This window comes from Tachypleus tridentatus, chromosome 12, assembly GCF_004210375.1.
Source record: "Tachypleus tridentatus isolate NWPU-2018 chromosome 12, ASM421037v1, whole genome shotgun sequence".
In the NCBI taxonomy this organism is placed as follows: domain Eukaryota; kingdom Metazoa; phylum Arthropoda; class Merostomata; order Xiphosura; family Limulidae; genus Tachypleus; species Tachypleus tridentatus.
In genome coordinates, this window is record NC_134836.1 from 41058251 (window position 1) to 41079124 (window position 20874).

Here is a 20874-nt window from a genome sequence, read left to right on the forward strand (position 1 = left end):
TCATCCAGAGCCGTGAAGTAGTGAAAAAAAACAACAACAACCCTATAACGATAGGCCTAATAACCTTGGACAAATCATTCTACGAATAAATGGAGTGACAAAATTCTGAAAAAGAGTCCAGCGTTTTTCAAATTGATGTAAAAGTATAGAGACATTGATAATTCTTTTGTATTTTTATTGACAGATTTATTTCTTTATTTTACTAGATTTTTTTAAAAATAAATATGAAAGCACTAATCTTATAGAATGCCACTATAAGTTACCTTAAATAGGTAACATGACATACTACTGCACTACAACTGTTTAACGTCACAATGCATCCATACATCACAGTAATATTATAACTCTTTTACCACCATACTAAACATCCACATACAATTACATAACAACTATTTGTCGCGGTCGAACATAAATATACTATTATAACTGTTTAACACTGTAATAAATCCATGTATCACTGCAGTACAACTGTTTACCTAAAAATATATCCATATATCATTGGAATACAATTGATTATCTCGAAAATACATTCATATATCATTGGAATACAACTATTTAACACCATAACATATCCATTTTCACTGTAATACCTTGTACAGTGACGTCCGCAGAAATCTCTATGTCTGGATAAATCTTTTCAGTTTAGGCTCCACCTATGAGATTTGACGTGGCAAGTGTTCAGGGTGCTCGACCCGATATCTTCCCAAACATGTTCGCCTTCTTGGCTGTAATTATACACGAAGTTTTATATTTTCAGAGAATTCATGTTGTGCTTTAGTACCTGTAATGATTTGGTATGGTAGAGATAGGTATGTATATGGATGTCCGTGGTGACGAGGAAATTCACTTGTGGGGAAAATTATATATGTAAAAACGACTGGTATGGGTAGAGAAAGCACTATCTAGAGGAGCGAACAACGTTTTTTGTTCCTCTACATAGTGCTTTCTCTACCCATACCAGTCGTTTTTACATATATAATGTATATGGATGTGTTTCTCGGATTTCACAGTTTAGTTTTTCTCTGAACGGCGAATTATTTTTGATTTGCCAATTTCATTCTCCGTCAGAGAGACGAGAATCAAACGTATTAATTAAGAAGAAAAAACAATGATTAAACAACAACTCATAGATTTCTATGGACGATGGGATACGTGTTACGTGACTTTGCTTTCACTGCATAGTTCATAGTCCTAGTTATTTTGATTTTCACACATATATCATGGTTCTCACTGTGTTGCTTTCACTGCACATTTCATAGTCCTAGTTATTTTGATTTTCATACATATATCATGGTTTTCACTGTGTTGCTTTCACTGCGCATTTCATTGTTCTAGTTATTTTGATTTTCATACATATATCATGGTTTTCATTGTGTTGCTTTCACTGCACATTTCATAGTCCTAGTTATTTTGATTTTCATACATATGTCATGGTTCTCACTATGTTGCTTTCACTGCGCATTTCATAGTCCTAGTTATTTTGATTTCCACACATATTTCATGGTTTTCACTATGTTGCTTTCACTGTATATTTCGCACTTCCTGTTAAATTTCGTTCGTATATACTTCATAGTTGTTATTATTCCATCACTAAACTATGTTAGAAGAAGCTGTAGTTACGTTTTGCTTTCAAACCCTGTTGGTTTCGTCAACAGGACACCGTTTTATTTGCGTGTGAATATTTTAATTTTTATACAGGTTTCAAAGCTCACAAAGTGCACGAGCGCTGCGTGCAGGAGCGATATGACCTCCTTAGCCCATTCTTCAACTCTTCAGAGATTCCCTCAATACTAACCGTAGAGGAAGTGACAAAACTGTTGAACAATTCTGAGAACTTTCTTCCGTTCGACTTTCCTGAATGCGACCTCAAAAAGGAACTGGAAAAGGTACGAATTATCTTCTTAATTTTCCTTAGATGTAATCGACGTTTAAATTATCTTAAAACTGACAATAAAATTAAAATTAACATAAAATATGTTAATAACTGCCCGTCGTATATTGTATATAAATTCCTGCATTGTATACCAGTATTCCTGATAAAGCACTAAGTTATACGACCCGGCATCACCAGATGGGTTAAGGCGTTCGACTCGTAATCTGAGGGTCACGGGTTCGAATCCCCGTTGCACCAAACATGCTTGCCCTTTCAGTCGTGGGTACGTTATAAAGTAATGGTCAATTCAACTATTCGTTGGTAAACAAAAAAATAGCCAAAGAGCTGGCGGTGGGTGGTAATGACTAGCTGCCTTCCCTCTAGTCTTACACTGCTAAATTAGGGATGGCTAGCGCAGATAGCCCTCGTGTAGTTTTGCGCGAAATTCAATAACAAACAAACTAATTTATTTCTGTATTTTGGATAATTAGACCATTTACAGCACTTCATAATTCTGCATCTTGCATAAGTTTTACATATAAAGCACTTCATTAGTCCTGCATTTTGTACTAAGTGTTCCATTAAATGTATCTCATTATTAATTAAGTATTCCACATATTGAATTTTAACAATTTCATATGACATAAAAATGTTTATTAGGTTTTTAAAATGTTGTGCACATCCAAGCCTGAAATTAGAAGTTTAATGCTCTACGTTGAAAAGTGTTTTTGGCTATTTGTTACAGAAATGTGATGTACGCAGGTGGTTTGTACAAAATGTTTAGCCACGTGATACTAAGATGTAACGCGTATTAGTCATGCAGTAATATGATGTGGTACAAATGGCTCATATAATTAAAGTTTAGTTTTCTGGTACAAATGAGCTATATGAAATGATTGGCTTTGTAGCAATGTGATATGTTTTGTGTAAAATGTGTAACTGCGTGATACTATAATGTGACACAAATGACCTATATAATTAAAAGTTTATTACTATGATAATATAGTATGGTACAAATCATTCATAAAATATTTATTGTTGTTTTGTTTTGGTTAATAAAATATCATACAAATGATCTATTAAATGTTTAGACATGTGGTAATACATGGTACTAAAGAAACAAAATGTTTATATATCTGGTAAATGATTATTACAGATAAAACATGATTACCACACTACTTCTGCTATATACATTACCATTGTTTTTGTGGCAAAATAATATACGTTTAACCTGAAGGTAACCTAAGAAATTCGAAACACTGTCTGTACTTTATTTTAATTAAAGTTTTAATACCCATACCAGCCGCCTTTAGAATACAAATATACTGATATAATTATGAGAACTGTAAGTACATAGTTACACGAGCTGCACATTAACACATAATTTGCCTACAAGTAATTACTATGTGCACTAAATTAAAATCCGAAACCGAGAAGACTATAAAACATTTCTCTGTCGTTTCGCAATAGTACGAAGCATATATTACAGCAAAATCATAAAAGCTTTAAAATAATAACATTTTATCAAAAATATTAAACACTTCATTTAACCTTTCAGACATTAATACTACTTTCACAAAATATATTAATTATAAGATCAACAATAACGAAACTCTTATGATAAATAAGACATATATATAATGAAACTTGACACATATAAGGTTTAAGATAAACATACTTATATCGTAATGTGTTTATTAAACGTAAATTTCAACGCGTTGCTGTAAGAATATAAAACTTAACATTTGAACAGCTGACATTGTTTGAGAACACCATTATTTTTCAAAAATTATATTTGTTAGTCTTAATTTACCACTTCTAATACGAGTCGTAATGAAGTACGCGTATATTTAAAAATTACATTAATAAATTCAAAGTAATTGTCACATAATGCCTCACATATGGAAGACCAAATTTTGGTCATTGATTGAATAGTAAATCGTAATTTTTTTCATTACAGGTCGTGAAGAATGAAATAACACAATAACTAAAGTTTTCTTTTGGTTTTTGAATTTCGCGCAAAACTACACGAGGGATATCTGCGCTAGCCCTCCCTAATTTAGCAGTGAAAGGCAGCTAGTCATCAACATCCACAGCAAATTCTTGGGCTACTCTTTTACCAACAAATAGTGGGCTTGACCGTCACATTATAACGCCTCCACGACTGAAAGGGCGAGCATTATTGGTATAATGGGGATTCGACCCTGCGATCCTCGGACTATGAGTCGAGTGCCTTAAAACACCTGGCCATGCCGGGTCCAATAACTAAGGAAAGATTCTTTAAAGAAAACACTTGTCCTATGTAGGTTCGAATTGTCTTTGTTCACATACATTCGTGAAAGGCATGTTCCACAGTTTCTAGATACCTACAAAAAGAACACTTATTAGTGCTTAAATGAAATCTACACAGACGACGTGCCAATATCAGGGCTCTTCAGGCTTGCTGGGGTTCGAGAGATACGACATAAGTTGAGACGTTATTTATATCTATCACAGTGTGAACTAAGTCAGTTTGGTGAAGTGTAGTTCTTCATCTATTTTAGATATGTCATAACAGATCGAAATGAAGGTAAGGACATTTTAATATATAAAAGTGTTAGCCATGTGGTATTATCATGTGATATAAATTATTCATATGTGGTTAGTTATTTGGTAGTATAATGTAGTACAAGTGATCTGTAAAAATGGTATATCTGTGTGAGAATTTGGTGTTGTTTTTATGACATATATACAGATGTTTAGCTCATGTGGTTATATCGTATGGTAGAAACGAAATACATAAATTGTTTGACTTTGTCGTAATATTATGCAAAGATGCAAATTGTTTAAATACAGTAGTTACTGTTGTAATATTGAGAATTTAATGTACAGTGGACGTAAAAATGCCGATCATGTTTCTCCTTTTTATCTTTAAAATATCCAACACATAAACTATTTAATAGAAAAAAGACAGTATAAACATTCATCGGAGTTAATCAGTTGGAATACGTTTAACCGAAACGAATGTGTGTGTTTATCTTCCGTTTGAAAAGCTGCGTGCGCACACAAACCTCAACATTCACTTAGGAAATGACGGAGAACAACCATGAATAATTTTGATGTCAAATAATATTATATTGTTAGGAATTACGCACACTACCATTCTAACATTCACTTTTCGAAATGTGAAGTAATTTAAAGAATACAAATGTAGATTTATTGTATGTTATTGTTGACGGCTGTTAGCATGTCTGAAATGCTCAACAATTACTTTTTGTGGTGGGCTGTAACAAGTAGCTCAGAGCTTTGGCTGTAAGTGAAATCACGAGAGAAAAACCATTAATCTTATTAAAGTTCGTGAAATAATTTAAATTAATGGATTAACTTGAGTTACTTTTCTATGACTAGGAATGGATAATTATACATGTACTGAATATGGTAAAGATTTTTTTGAAATGCAAGTTCCTGATATATATCCAGTTTTCATCGACTGATTTAGTTTTTTCTTTGTTTCTAAACAAATAATAATTACGAAGTTTGTTTTAAGTAGCACTTCCATCTGGTGAAAACTGGATGAAACAAGGAGGTTTAAATTTTCATGTTTAACTAAATATTTTGTTTATTCCTTAGAGTGCGTCTGGAACAGGGTTAGCATTCATTGCATTTACAGAGGCTGTGAACCAATTTCCAGCTGCTCCCTTGTGGTCTGTTCTCTTCTTCCTAATGCTCTTTACTCTTGGCATCGATTCTCAGTTTGGAACGCTAGAGGGCGTTATCACATCTATTGTTGACCTGAAACTCTTTCCGAACCTACGTAAAGAACTTCTGACAGGTAAAGACAAAGTTATTATAGTAATATAAACTTTTACAACTATCTTAAAAGAAAGCAGTTGTTCAATTTAAAACCTGCCTTTAGCTATATTAGAAAACGATTCGATCAATTTGTTCGGCATGACCAGGTGGTTAAGGCACTCGACTCGTAATTCGAGGGTCGCGGGTTCAAATCCCCGTTACGCCAGACATGTTCACTCATTCAGCCGTGGGGGCATTATAATGTGACGGTCAATCCCACTATTCATTGATAAAAGAGTAGCCCAAGAGTTGGCGGTGGGTGGTGATGACTAGCTGCCTTCCCTCTAGTCTTACACTGCTAAATTAGGGACGGCTAGCGCAGATAGCTCCCGCGTAGCTTTGTGCGAAATTCAAAAACAAAACAAACAATTCGATCAGTTTCTGGGTATCTTTATAAAGTCTAGATAGAGATTGATATATCATGTAATCATCAGTTTGCTTAAGCAGATTGTTAGTTTCAATAACGTTCAACTGAACGTCTCGTAGTTACTGTGTGTTTCAAACAAAGCAATAACTTGTTTACCGTTATAAAATGTCACTCAAACTCGGCCGGCGCACTTATTTTTAGACGTTTAATCTTGTATAAATCACTCAGGCTCATCCATTACTATTATTATTTATAGATTGTTTACTGTTCTAAAAATCATTCAAACTCGGTTGTTATTCTTACTGCTCATAAAATGTTCACAGTTCTAAAAAAAATTAGTCAAATTCGGTCGATTCCCTTATGTTGATAACTTTTGTCTTTAAAAGATAGTATTCAACATTACCAAAAAATTACTTCTTATTAAGATTTTTATAATTCTGATTATAAAAGCAGCAAACAGTGACTCCGATCATTAGGTGTCTATAGTAAGTTGTACTTGACTTTTAAATTATATCAGTATTCTTGGTTTTTTTTTAAGATTCAAGAATATGTCGTGTTCTTACCTCTAACGAAATAAAAGTTTAACTAATGTTCCTAATTTTATTTGAATTACATTTGGATATAAAAAACCGATGTCTTCGTTATTCGATGAGTTTTCCAAAATAAACAACTCAAGTATTTTTGACGGTGTATGTGGAATAACTCATTTTGTATGTGTATAACTCAGAATTAAGAAGAAAGGCGGATATTTTAACAATATGCGTCAGTTTGAAAGTTTATGGATCATACTTAAAAAGAACCGAAATTTACTAATAATATATGCTGCATCCCTAATTCATGTATGTCTCAAGGTGAACACCAACAGACTTTCTTGTTGTTGTTGTTTTAATTTTGAGCAAAGTTACATGAGGGCTATCTGCTTTAACTGTCTCTAATCTACCATTGTAAGACTAGAAAGACGGCAGCTAGTCAATACCACCCACCACCAACTCTTTAGTTACTATTTTACCAACAAATAGTTGAATTGGCCGTCACCCAATAATGGCCCTACAGCTGAAAGGGCGAACATGTTTGGTGTGACAGGGATTCCAACCCATAACACTTAGATCACGAGTCGAATGCCGTAAATGGACTTTCAAACAATATGTTATGAAGTTTTATTTTGACAGTGCATGACTCAAACATCAAAATATACAGACTGTTCTAACAATTTATGTTAAAGTGTTTATTTTGACAGTAACTCAAAAATCACGTTATGCGGAATATCTTACTATAATGTGAACGAATAATGAACACATGTGGCGCTATCTATTGAATGAGATTACAAACATATACCATAAAAATTTTCACACTTTGTGTAGCTGATACTCAGAGGGTTACAAAAATAGTCACAATATGTGAGAAAAACTACTTCTTCACAACAGAACATAACTCTGAATAAAAAAGTAACTTCACAGTAAGAACACTGCTTTCACGAGGACCGTACGTGAAGATTTGATTATATCTTTACTGATGTAAACTGTAAATACAATACTAAAAATTGATTTCCTAAAATACTTATTGTTTCAGTAAAGGTTACCACTTTAATTTATAAAATCATTACACTTCATGTCAGCACAATATGCATGCTTTTCTCGTTCAGTGCGTCTAAAAACTATATTTTCAGAAAAACGTTCACTTTTTAATTTTTTTCAATAGGGCATGAATACTACGATTAGTAATTATTAGCACAAACACCTGCCCGTGGGATAACTTTTCTGTTCTAACAGTTTATGTTGAATTCTGACAGTGTGTGACTCAAAAATCAAAATATTCAACATTATGTGTTGAAGAGCTAACTTTTCTAACAGTACGCCTGCATTATTTTTTCCAAAAATATAATTTCCTTGATGTTTTTACGTAGGGAAGGGGAAAAACAGAGCGTCCTAATGACGTGTCTCCAAGGTTGCCAGTGTTCGACTTTAGAAGTGGTAAGAATCGATAAGTCTCTCATCTGTAACAAATGTCACCTAGATTCTCTTGGTGAATATTTGGGAGTTCGCTCATCTTTAGCAGCGATTGTGGTTTGCTGCATCTCGAGAAAAGTCCATTATAATCTCAGCCGTTTGTTTTCAGTTCTGTTTGAAACGCTCAGAAGTGTTAACCATAATAAAAGATCCTTTAAAATTCCCAAGAACTAAGTTCAGTTTGGCTAGGTTCGGTGAAATTAGTTGAATATTTTTGTTGAAACTGTTTCAGATTTTTTTTTATAAAATTCAATGAAATATCCTTAACTTTAATTTCATAATAATTATGTTGCGTTAACTTGCGGTGTTGTCAGGAAGTTCCCATCGTTCAAGTTCACTCTGTGAAAGTACCTGAAAGTCTAAAAATTATGGATTAATCTGTCAATACAAATAACAGAAGGAAAAGCCACGATCTAAGGTGTTAAGTACATACCCTATTTTATCACAAGTATCAGGACATGATACTTGAATGTCGTGATTCGCTGCTGAGCTTTAATTTCAACAGGGAAGGCTCAAACTTTGTCGTTAATAACAGCCTAGACTCTGTTACTAACAGTTGTTACACGTGTGGTGATATAGGCTGATACGTTTCTTGTAAAGGTACTCTTTCTTCCTTGAGCAGTGTTCTATAACACCGGTAAAGATTCATTCTGGACAAAACTCACTGCTCTTTGTTGAATAAGAGATATTCTAATGTACTTGCCTCATTTTCCTGTCCCCTGGTAAAATCAGTGGTTAGATTTCCCTTGGTAGACAAAGCAGACAGTTCAATATGGCTTTGCTATAAGACACGTACAAACACTTAGTTCCTTGCCGCTATTATTCCCACCACTCAGTCTTGACAATTAAAATTTCACAGCCATAAAATCAGTATTTCCTAGGCTACCACAGAAGTATACAATAGATATAGGATTCGTCACTTTACTGGGTGGTTTCTATTAATTTTTACCATAGTTTCAGCATCTTGCATTTACTATTCTAGAGCGGTGTATGGAATTGTTTTTTTGTTTCGACGTTTGAATTTCACGCAAAGAGTTAGCCCTCATAATTTAGCAATGTAAAACTAGAGAAAAGGCAACTAGTCACCAACTCTTGGACTACTCTTTTATCAACGACAATTATAAGGCCTCCACGACTGAAATGGCGAGTATGTTCGGGTGGATATCGAGCCTAACGCTCTAACCACTTAGCCACGTCAGGCCAAATCCCATAGGTAGGGTCGAAAAAAAAAAAAAAAAGGATTTATTCGGGCACGGAGATTTCTGCGGACGTCACTAGACAATTGCATTACGGTGAAAATGGATGTGTTGCGGTGTTAAATAGTTGTACTGCAATGATATATGGATATATTTTCTAGGTAAACAGTTGTACTGCAATGATATATGGATTTATTATAGTGTAAAACAATTGTAATAGTATATTCATATTCGACCGCGACAAATAGTTGTCATGTAAAGATATATGGCCCCCAGCTAGGACAGCGGTAAGTCTTCGGATTTATAACGCTAAAATCAGGGGTTCGATTCACCTCGGTGGACACAGCACATAGCCCGATGTGGCTTTGCTATAAGAAAAACACAAACACACACGTAACAATATATGTAACTTTTGGGCTACTATTTCACCAATGAATAATGATATTGACCAAAACATTATAACGCAAAAGGGCCAACATATCTGGTGTGACGGAAATTTGATCCTGCGACCCTCAGATTGAGCGCTCTACTCACCTGGCCATGTCGGCCCCGGTATATGAGCTGGAACTCGCCCTTGAAACTCTCTGTGCTCAGTGATTTTTGTTTTTACTTGCACTTATTAAATATCAGTAGAATTCTGAGTTTCATGTTAAATGCAGCATGTGCAGTTATTTCACAATAAATTTTAAAATTCTCGTCGACAGAGGGCTGATTAATTTTGTAGGTATGGCCGGACATGTATTCTATGTTAGATACCTATAGGTCCCACATTTTCTTCAAAGTATTACTCAGAGATGATTTAGGTGTGAGTAGGGTAGGAAAAATGTATCCAACTTTCAAACAGCCTCCAACAACCATCCCCCTTTGAAAATTCATGACGTTCTTTTCTCTTGACATCTACTGGTCGACTGTATTAGTCTTTATTCATTTTTTAACACCACTGAACAGTGCAACATGAGATTCATATAAAAAACTTTGTGAGGACGAACAAATTACCAGGTGATTCAGATTTTGTGAGAGGAATCTAAGTGCGTTAGATCTTCTCATTCTAATAACTGTGCATCTTGACAATAGCCTTGCAGCTTAGTTTCTGTAGCAAAAGATTCTGTCGTAAGGATGTCACGCTCAAATCATAACAATCGTCCCTGCATACTTTTCATAATCTTTCTGGTGTAAGAAGATGAGAGTTTTCCAGCACCATTATCAGAGTATGATACCACAGACATTCAACTTTAACAGTATATTTTTGTATGAAATAGTATGAATATAATTTTTATTCTCCAGCTGATTGAGGTATGCAATGGTTTAGTGAGAACTATTTTACGTGTTGTTGTCTAAGACACGTGAACAGCTTTTCTCCGCTTACCTGTTGTAAGACGCCGTACTTTGTTTTCCACAATGCAGTGATGTTCCTAGAATTTTGTGGCAGTCACAGTGTAGAAGAAATATGAAAATCTTAAAAGTCTGAAATGGGAGGCTGCTATGGCGGGACTCTTTAACGGGGTCTTTCACCACGCTGGACATTCCCCTGCACGGTTCATATACCAGTTTCTGTAAATCTCTTTCATAGTGGTTATGGTTCCCCAAGCTGAACCATATTCTTTTGTCTTCCACTTCCGTTGCGAACCTTCCCTAGTAGATCAGTGGCATGTTCATAATGGACTTAAAACGCTAAAATCCGAAATTCGATTCTCCGAACTGAACAGAGCGCAAATAACTTATTGTATAGCATTGTGCCAAAACAAACAAACAGTATTCATTGATAAATACAAGAGATATTAATTTTTTTTTTAATTATATTTCCCGAGTGAACACAAGTTTCTTATCGGAATATATGAATGTTTTGCGTCGGAATGGGTTGTTTTAAACCCTTCCCAAAAGCGATCAGTTTTTAATGGCATCACATAGCCTAATGAACGTCCAACAATTACAAAATATAGTTCTAATACATTCCTTTCCATCGGCTGTGATTTACATATTCAAATACGTTTTATATAACGTACTCAATGTTCTGTAAATATGTACGTATATATATGTATTTCTTCCACAAAATGACATGTCGGGTATTCAATGTACATAAATATTTATCTTGATGTATTCAGTGAAAATAAATAAATATCTGAAATTTAAAATATCACTGTTTATTACTCAAAATATTTTAATTTTTCAAAATCAACATGTCTGTGTTTATATCACTATCACGATTCATGCTCATAAATTTCAAAATATAAGACATTGTTATGTACTGCTTGCTGTTATTATTCATCGTAGAATTACCAACCAAAAAAAACTTGTGTAACACACGTTACAACAAAACTTTTGAATACAATTTAGAAGTAATAACCCTGTTCCCGATTCTTAAACTCCAGTTTCAGTTGTTTTCATGATATTTTTTAACAGTGAAGTGTTGAGTTATGAGCAAATATAACAAAACATGAAGTTTATTTTCACCAAAATTAGCTGCTGTTTAAATTATATAAACAGAAATGTGCAGTGGACAACAGAAGGTTTTTAAACACCAGTTTCCTACTCCTATATAACCGAGATCAGAAACTTTTTCAATTATTGTAATTTTTCACTAATATCATTTCACGCTTCTTGGATGTATTAACGTTGGTTTCATGTTTACGTAGTCCAACACTACACCAACGCTTGTTCAGACTTTTAGTTCATGGCTGTGTTAAAGTCTAGCAGTATGACACCGTTAGTTTTTATTTAAAATAAACTAATTTGTAAAAGTCAAGTTTATTATTTATTTTACACTCTAACATTGTGTTAACCTCTTAGTTTTTCTTTATTAATCACGTCTGTGTTTACATTCTAATAAAAGTATTGATGTTATGTTCTTATTTACGGTCTTTGTGTTTACAGATTAAATATGAAAGATGTCAGCTTCCTCTTTGCCGTCCGACACTGTATTACGATTAGCCTTAATTTACAACTAAACCGTACATTGTACTTAAAACCATTTACAGTGTAACTCTTGTTGATGTTAGTTTTCTATTCATAATTGAACATTATATTAACTAGTTTTCTGTTTATTAAATCTAATCGAATATATATATGATTCCTTTTCCTTTTTTTTTCAGGCCTAATCTGTTTAATTTCTTTCGTATTATCCATGATTTTTGCACATAGCGCGGGAAATTACGTCTTCACCTTGTACGACGACTTCAGCGGCAACTTTCCTCTACTAATTATAGCGTTTTTTGAATGCATCGGTATTTCATATGTCTACGGACTCAAAAGGTTTGTTTAATTTCTGGAATAATGCTTCATTACTGAAACTTGCAAAAACTGATAATTCAACATAGTTGCTCTACCATGTTCTTTACATTTTCTTTACAACTTTGAGAAAATTAATGTATAGCAATGTTTATAATTTTGTAGATGTAAAAATAGTTCTTTTCGTTTCTTCCTCATCAATGATCAATAGACAAGTTTAATCTAGTTATCATCATCTCACCCCCTATGTAATTATAGAATATTAGTTGTTATTGTTTCATTTTGTTTTTTGTTTTTTTTAATTTCGCACAAAGCTACTCGAGGGCTATCTGCGCTAGCCGTCCCTAATTTAGCAGTGTAAGACTAGAGGGAAGGCAGCTAGTCATCACCACCCACCGCCAACTCTTGGGCTACTCTTTTACCAACGAATAGTGGGATTGACCGTCACATTATAACGCCCCCACGGCTGAGAGAGCGAGCATGTTTGGCGCGACGGGGATGCGAACCCGCGACCCTCAGATTACGAGTCGCACGCCTTAACACGCTTGGTCATGCAGGGCCTTTGTTATTGTTTCACCTCCATATATGGCCAAATGCAACTAAATGATTAGCATACCGGGCTGTGAAACTGAGGTTCTATGGCTCGCGTCCCGTTATCTCAAAAAATTGCGCTGCGCACTTTAAGGCTGGGGAAGCGTAATGCGCATGACGCTATTCAGTCTGACAAGAGTGTTCCAAGACTATATGCTCTCTTCAAATCACAGATAGTTCTTGTGTAGCTTTGCATGAAATCCAACAGACAGACGAGCCTTCTTACACAATTACAAACAATATTCGTTACATTGTTATCCATTGCTACGGAGCCACATTTTATTACTATGTTATTCTGTCATTGTTTTATTATCATCTATTCTCATATATCTGTAGATATCACTTCGTTATTATTTTTACCCGTCCTTCTGTTGCTATAGTAAATGTTCCCTAATTATTTATACACCTGCTTCTAGTACTACAGAAAATATCCTCTATTATTGTTTAACTATAGAAAATATTCTATCATTTATATTACTGCTTCTTTTGTAGCTTTGAAAATATTTCTTTGTTGTTGCTACATGTACTCCTGACGTTAAAAAAAACAACAACTTACCTTTATTGTTTTTATTTATACTTCTGAAGATGGGCATACTGTCACCTACTCGTTCTGACAATAAGGAAAACATTTTTTTGTTATTGTTATCCATTCATGTGGAAATATACAATAGTTTCCTTTGTTCTTTGTTACCTCTTCTTCTGAAGCTAAACAAACCATTATTTTATTGTGTATACCCATTTTTAAGCAGCTGTAGAAAGTATTCCCTTATTGCTATTACCCTTTCTTCTGGAGATGTAGATATTGTTACCTCTCCTTCTGGAGCTATACAAAACATCTCTATATTGTTCTTACCCATTTTTGTGTAGATATTGGAGAACACCATTGCTGTAAGACGTTTCTAAGTAGATTGGGCCCGGCATGGCCAGGTGGATTAAGGCGTTCGAGAAAGGGCGCTGTTAGAAATATGTTATTTTTATAACAAAAAACTCAATATGTACCCAAAAATATCATTAAGGATTTATCTTTCCCACACACTCATATTAAATAGAAAAGTTCTATATCCAGGAGAAAAAAAAAGACTTCATGTGGACTTAACGACCGTTTTATACAGCCGTCTTTCTCCAATAACTGGCCCGGTATGGCCAGGTAGTTAAGGCACTCGACTGGCCATCCGAGGGTCGCGGGTTCGAATCCCCGTCGCACCAAACATGCTCGCCCTTTCAGCCATAGGGGCGTTATAATGTGACGATCAGTCCCACTATTCGTTGGTAAAAGAGTAGCCCAAGAGTTGGCTGTGAGTGGTGATGACTAGTTGCCTTCCCTCTAGTCTCACACTGTTAAATTAGGAACGGCTAGCGCAGATATCCCTCGTATAGCTTTGAGCGAAATAAACAAACTAAATAGATTATCATTAAATCATAATAAATGTGAGTTGCCTACGAGTATTGAACACAGCTAATTTAATTTATCGTTCTTACTCGTAATGATTAAAATACGTTGATTTATCACTTGGATACCCTTACTATTAGCGATGTTTTCGGCCATAACCCTACAATATCTCACAAGGAGATTTGGGTTAATCTTGTGTCTCTTTACTAGGGTAACAATGCAAATAATTATTATAATACTAAGATATAGATACATAATAAAAATAAACAATTATAAGAATAATTATCACTTGTGTTAATTTATCCAATACTGTTGGTAATACTAACATAAAAAAAGAATTCAGAAACAATGTTACCCATTTTCTACTATGTGTAAAAAAAATTATTTCCTACTCCTGAGAAGATTTGGGAAAACAATATACTATTTAATCTATTCGTCGGCAATAAAAATTCTTAGAGATTTGGTTTCTTCCACAGGTTCAGTGATGACCTGGAGCTGATGATAGGAAAACGGCCAAGCTATTATTGGCTGTTTTGTTGGAAATATATTGCTCCTGCTACCATGTTGACGATCTTAATTTCCAGTTTTGTTAAAATTGCAGAGGAAGGCTGTGGTTATGAAGCCTGGGACAGAGTATTGGTAAGATTGTTACCTCATTATATACTAAACTTGTCTTAACGTGATTTTGAAAGAAACAATGAGGGTCAGAGGTTTCTTACTAGTTAGTGTGCTTGGACTGTAAATCCCAAGACTGACTCAGTTCTGCAAAAAAAGTTTTATTCCTTCAGACAATAGAGCCCAAGAACTGATAGTAATTGATGTTGGCCAGCTGTCTTCTATCTAACATATTAATTCAAACATAAAAATGAACGTCACTGTACAAATATCCCTTGTTTAGCTTCATACAAAAATTTAAAACAAAGAAACCCGACCGAAAGGAATTATTAACATGGCAATCCCGGAATAGAAGACCTTTTGTTGCTCGTGCAATATTTGACTATAATGAATACAATAAAAAGATAAAATTGAATATTGTAATTCTTTTTTGAATGGACACTGCTACCAGCAAAACTGGTAAAGGCCATATTCACAATTAATTAATATTAATTCATTTAGTCAACAAAGTTTTATGACCAAAGAATTACTAATTCGAGTGACAACCTGTAAAAATAATCTATACGTTAGCAGTTTCTTAGTGTCAAATTCAGCCATGATACAGAACCTGAGAAACAGTTGTTTATTTGTTTTGCGTAAACTTTATAAACCTATATTCAAATGTTAAAAACTAGCCATACACGTAATATCAATAAGTAAACATTGAGCCTTATGTAATATCTTAAAGGGTAACTTCAGTACCTTAATATAAAAAGAAAGAATTAAAAGCTTGAAATTTATAATCAAACCTTGGGAAGCAAATCTGTTTTGGTGCTAAAAGTTGAGCTTTTATATTAAATATGGAAAATACAATAAAGTGAGTATCTTATATCAAACATTTGGATTTAATAACATATATTATATTGTAGTTGATATTTTCAATTTATATAGAATATTTAACCCTCTATTGAATTCCTGGAATACTTTTTAATACTTCAGAAGTAAACCTTGTATCATTCCTTTAACAGTTACAGATAAACTTTGGATCCTAAACAAGATCTTTATTATCGACTACAAACACCATTTGTTGACAAACTTGTTAGATCTTGACATTAGCATCATTAGATTGAACGAGAACTAAAAAGTTAAGATTTTATAACGTAATGTTTAGGTTTTTGATGTAGTATACGTTAAAATTAAAAATCTCACTTAGCCTTCAAGATGAATTTCAGAAACCATTGTTAAAGATTTCTGAAGATCAAAAATGAGTTTAAGATATTTGAGAAACCGTAAAAGTAAAACAATTTAACGGTAACTCGAATCTTTTCTTAACAAGTCTTGACGGCCATTTTAAGGGGAAGCTTGAAATAATAAGGCTACTTTGTCAGTGACTAATTTGCAGCAACTGTGATTTTTAAAACCTTAAATAATATTGAAAATGTTTTATGTTGGACCCCTCGATATTAATAATTTGTTTGATAACCGATTTGTGATCACTCGTTTGAACACTCACTTTTTCAATTTTTTTAATATGATGTGAAAGTAAGAATGTTTAATATTTTACTAAAACGTTTTAAGTTCTTTTATAAGATGCTTAATAATAGTTTATTTGCTATTTTGGCTTAAGCATCTATTTAAAACTCTCTTTAAACCATAACTAAAACCCTAAAGTCCCGAAATCGATACAAAAAATTTCGACACAAACACTTAAGAAACGTGTATAATATTACCACGATGACTTAAACGATCTTGTTTAACTATTTTCCCGGCTATTAATAATGACAAGTTAAACATATTTAGGATTAATTAATTGAGATCGTATGCGACGATAATGGAAAATTTATGTTTTTGAAGAACAAAAATGTCGTGAAACTTAAACTTTTCAAAACACCGCATATACCAAGTGATAATAAGAGTGTTTATTGGAATGTCCCCAAACATGTTCAAACATTGGCTTTTCAGTCAATGATGGTTCCTGATCTGTTCTAGAAATAATTTCCAGGAAAAACGAAACAACCAAAGGTAAAACTTTAAGCAGTTTTCTATTAACGCGAAAATATTTTATTACCATGTCTTCTCATTAGTTTGTAAAATCTGTGTTCCACAAGGTTTAAGTCCTTTCTTCTTCTCTTTAGGCCACCCCCTTCTACAAGGAATGGCCTTACTGGGCAAATGCACTGATAGCAATCTTGATTTTGATGGCAGCCATCTGGATCCCTCTGGTAGCCTTCCTGAAAACTCTTGGTATCCGGATTCTTCAGGATGAAGAGCCAGCCTGGTTTCCAGCAGAAGAACTTCGTGATTTCTATGGAATTATTCCACACACAGTGACCACAGTAGAGAGGTGGGTCTTCTGCATGAGCGAGGAGGACGAAATTATAGAAGATATGTGATGTCGTAGTCAAGATGGAGGGACAAGTAGTTAATTCTCTTCATCAGTACTTCTATTGGCCAGTGTATTTCATTGGCTATCATCAGTGTGTCAACATGTACTGAAAGCGAAGTTGTGTAACATATACCAGCATTAATACTTAATAACTTACAATGTAGATCCAGAAACTGCACCGTTCTAAATCCTTGTTTCGTTGTAGATTCAAAAACTGGAAACCTTCCAAGAAACAGAGCATCACTTATTTTACAAATCCGAACGTTTTAAAATTGACAGATTTAGAGCTTGTCTGATGAAATCGATCGGTAAAGATAACGAATATACTGCCATTAAGAATGGTTGACTAAACATTGATAGCATTAAGAAATCATGCAGGATTATTAAAAAAAAGTAGATAAATCACAGTCAGAAACAATAATGCTAACCAGGAATCTTTCGGAAGGTAGACTTTCTTCCTACTGAAGGAATTAAAAATGCACCTGTATTGCACAGGTATGGCGAATATAGAGTAACACCACAATTATCAACAAAAGTAGAGTATATTTGTGGTATTCATTAAAGCCTGAATCTCTATCAAAGCTGTTCAGAAAGAAATGAGTTCAGGAATTGTTGTAAATGTGATTTTTGTAAAGTGGCAAAAGAGAAAAAAAAATAGTTTGTTCTGTCTTGGTTGACATAAAATGTCTTTCTTTCAAACTAAACGTATGTTAATGTGGCATCAATAAGACAAAATGAAGCTCAAACTCTTTTCCACACGTGCTATCTTTATTATTCTTAGATGTCCTTCAGAAAAACGAGTTAGATAAAAAGAATCAAAATAGAATGCAAAGGTTGAGAAAAATTATTATAAACTTAAATCTCGTCAAATCTTGTGATTCAGTTAAAAGTAGAAATACGTAACAGAGTTAACAGTTATGATGACGAATAGAATTTTGTACCTAATTGATGTCATCGAGAGTAGTTGGCCTTAGCCTCTTCTGGAAAATAATGTCCTCTTTAGCGTGTAATATTCTTATGTTCTCATCTGGAACTCGTAAAGACGATTCGCAGTTGACATCACTTGAGTTTATTGGTTTACAGTACTGGACCGTAAAAAACAAAAAAGGTCAAATTATATACTAGTCATTTCAAGGACTTTGTGAATGACAGGTTAGAAAGACTACATGTTTAATATAATTTGTTGGTCATAGATATGGTAGTTTTAAGTTAACTTATGTTTGTTTCGTTTTTACTGTCCATTCTTGAGGTTATTCCTATAAATGCATAAGGTAAAATTTTCAAAATCATTTAACACGAGCATTTCAGTTTCACAAAAAATTGCTCTAATGTTCATATACACATAGTGAAGTGTGAAAACAAGTCATTTTAACCTTCGAGTTTTTCAGTGCAGTTTGATGTCATTTTATTATTATTTCTTTAATGTAAACAATCTGTCTGGTAATTTTGTGTTTAACTAATTATCCAGTTTCTGTAATGTATACAACTTAACTATGGCTGTTAGCTCCTGGAGTCCAACTGATTCATATAACATACATAAATATGTATTTACCGATCTAGATAATTCTCCATTACTAAGGTTAAATAGGTAGGTGTTCCTTGAATCCTTGTACTATATTATTAGAGACGACCTGTTTGATATAACGTTTCAGTAATAACTCTAAATGTTATGTAATAGAAGCAGTTTATTCTTCTGTTCGTAACCTGCTTACCAATAACCAACCGTTGGATCAATATTTTATAATGGTTAATCAATGAATCAAAAATCAGTGTGTGAACTACATCTGGTTAATAGGTCACACATTACATGTCCGCTGTTAGTGGTCACAGATATTATGTGTCGCCACAGTGGTAAAGTGCAACATTGTTACAAAATACTAGTTTCAAGTTATATTGACTTTCAACGACTTCATGTAATGAACTTATGAACGCATAAAACTCTGACTTAACACTTCCAGACAACTGATGATGGAAAAACGGGTGGACATAGTTAGATTTGTAACACTACAACCTTCTAACAACACTTCCAGATAACTAATGATAGTGAAGCTGGTGGACGTAGTTAGATTTGTAATACTAAAACCTTTTAACAACACTTTCAGGTAACTAATGACAGTAAAGCGGGTGGACATGGTTAGATTTGTAACACTACAACCTTCTAACAACACTTCCAGATAACTAATGACAGTTAAGCGGGTGGACATGGTTAGATTTGTAACACTACAACCTTCTAACAACACTTCCAGATAACTAATGACAGTTAAGCGGGTGGACATGGTTAGATTCGTAACACTACAACCTTCTAACAACACTTCCAGATAACAAATGACAGTAAAGCGGGTGGACATAGTTAGATTTGTAACACTACAACTTTTTAACAACACTTCCAGGTAACTAATGATAGTAAAGCGGGTGGACGTAGTTAGATTTGTAATACTAAAACCTTCTAACAACACTTCCAGATAACTGATGACAGTAAAGCGGGTGGACATGGTTAGATTTGTAACACTACAACCTTCTAACAACACTTCCAGATAACTGATGACAGTAAAGCGGGTGGACATAGTTAGATTTGTAACACTACAACCTTCTAACACTTCCAGATAACTAATGACAGAAAAGCAAGTGGACATAGATTTGTAACACTACAACCTTCTAACAACACTTCCAGATAACTAATGACAGTAAAGCGGGTGGACATAGTTAGATTTGTAACACTACAACCTTCTAACAACACTTCCAGATAACTAATGACAGAAAAGCAAGTGGACATAGTTAGATTTGTAACACTACAACCTTCTAACAACACTTCCAGATAACTAATGACAGTAAAGTGGGTGGACATAGTTAGATTTGTAACACTACAACCTTCTAACAACACTTCCAGATAACTAATGACAGTAAAGCGGGTGGACATAGTTAGATTTGTAACACTACAACCTTCTAACAACACTTCCAGATAACTAATGACAGTAAAGCGGGTGGACATAGTTAGATTTGTAACACTACAACCTTCTAACAACACTTCCAGATAATTAATGACAGTAAAGCGGGTGGACATAGTTAGATTTGTAACACTACAACCTTCTAACAACACTTCCAGATAACTAATGCCAGTAAAGCGGGTGGACATAGTTAGATTTGTAACACTACAACCTTCTAACAACACTTCCAGATAACTAATGACAGTAAAGCGGGTGGACATAGTTAGATTTGTAACACTACAACCATCTAACAACACTTCCAGATAACTAATGACAGTAAAGCGGGTGGACATAGTTAGATTTGTAACACTACAACCTTCTAACAACACTTCCAGATAACTAATGACAGTAAAGCGGGTGGACATAGTTAGATTTGTAACACTACAACCTTCTAACAACACTTCCAGATAACTAATGACAGAAAAGCAAGT

At 34.1% G+C, this 20874-nt stretch overlaps 1 protein-coding gene across 1 annotated transcript in view; it reads left to right on the forward strand.

The window, feature by feature from the left end:
• Positions 1-18157, forward strand: part of LOC143233102 (sodium-dependent neutral amino acid transporter B(0)AT1-like) — a 50751-nt gene extending 32594 nt beyond the window's left edge. The window contains exons 7-11 of the mRNA XM_076469008.1: positions 1699-1886; positions 5483-5684; positions 12363-12522; positions 14956-15118; positions 17209-18157. Coding sequence (XP_076325123.1) covers positions 1699-1886; positions 5483-5684; positions 12363-12522; positions 14956-15118; positions 17209-17466 — 971 coding nt within the window. The 3' untranslated portion in view covers positions 17467-18157. The remainder of the gene's footprint in view (positions 1-1698; positions 1887-5482; positions 5685-12362; positions 12523-14955; positions 15119-17208) is intronic.
• Positions 18158-20874: the final 2717 nt, after the last annotated feature.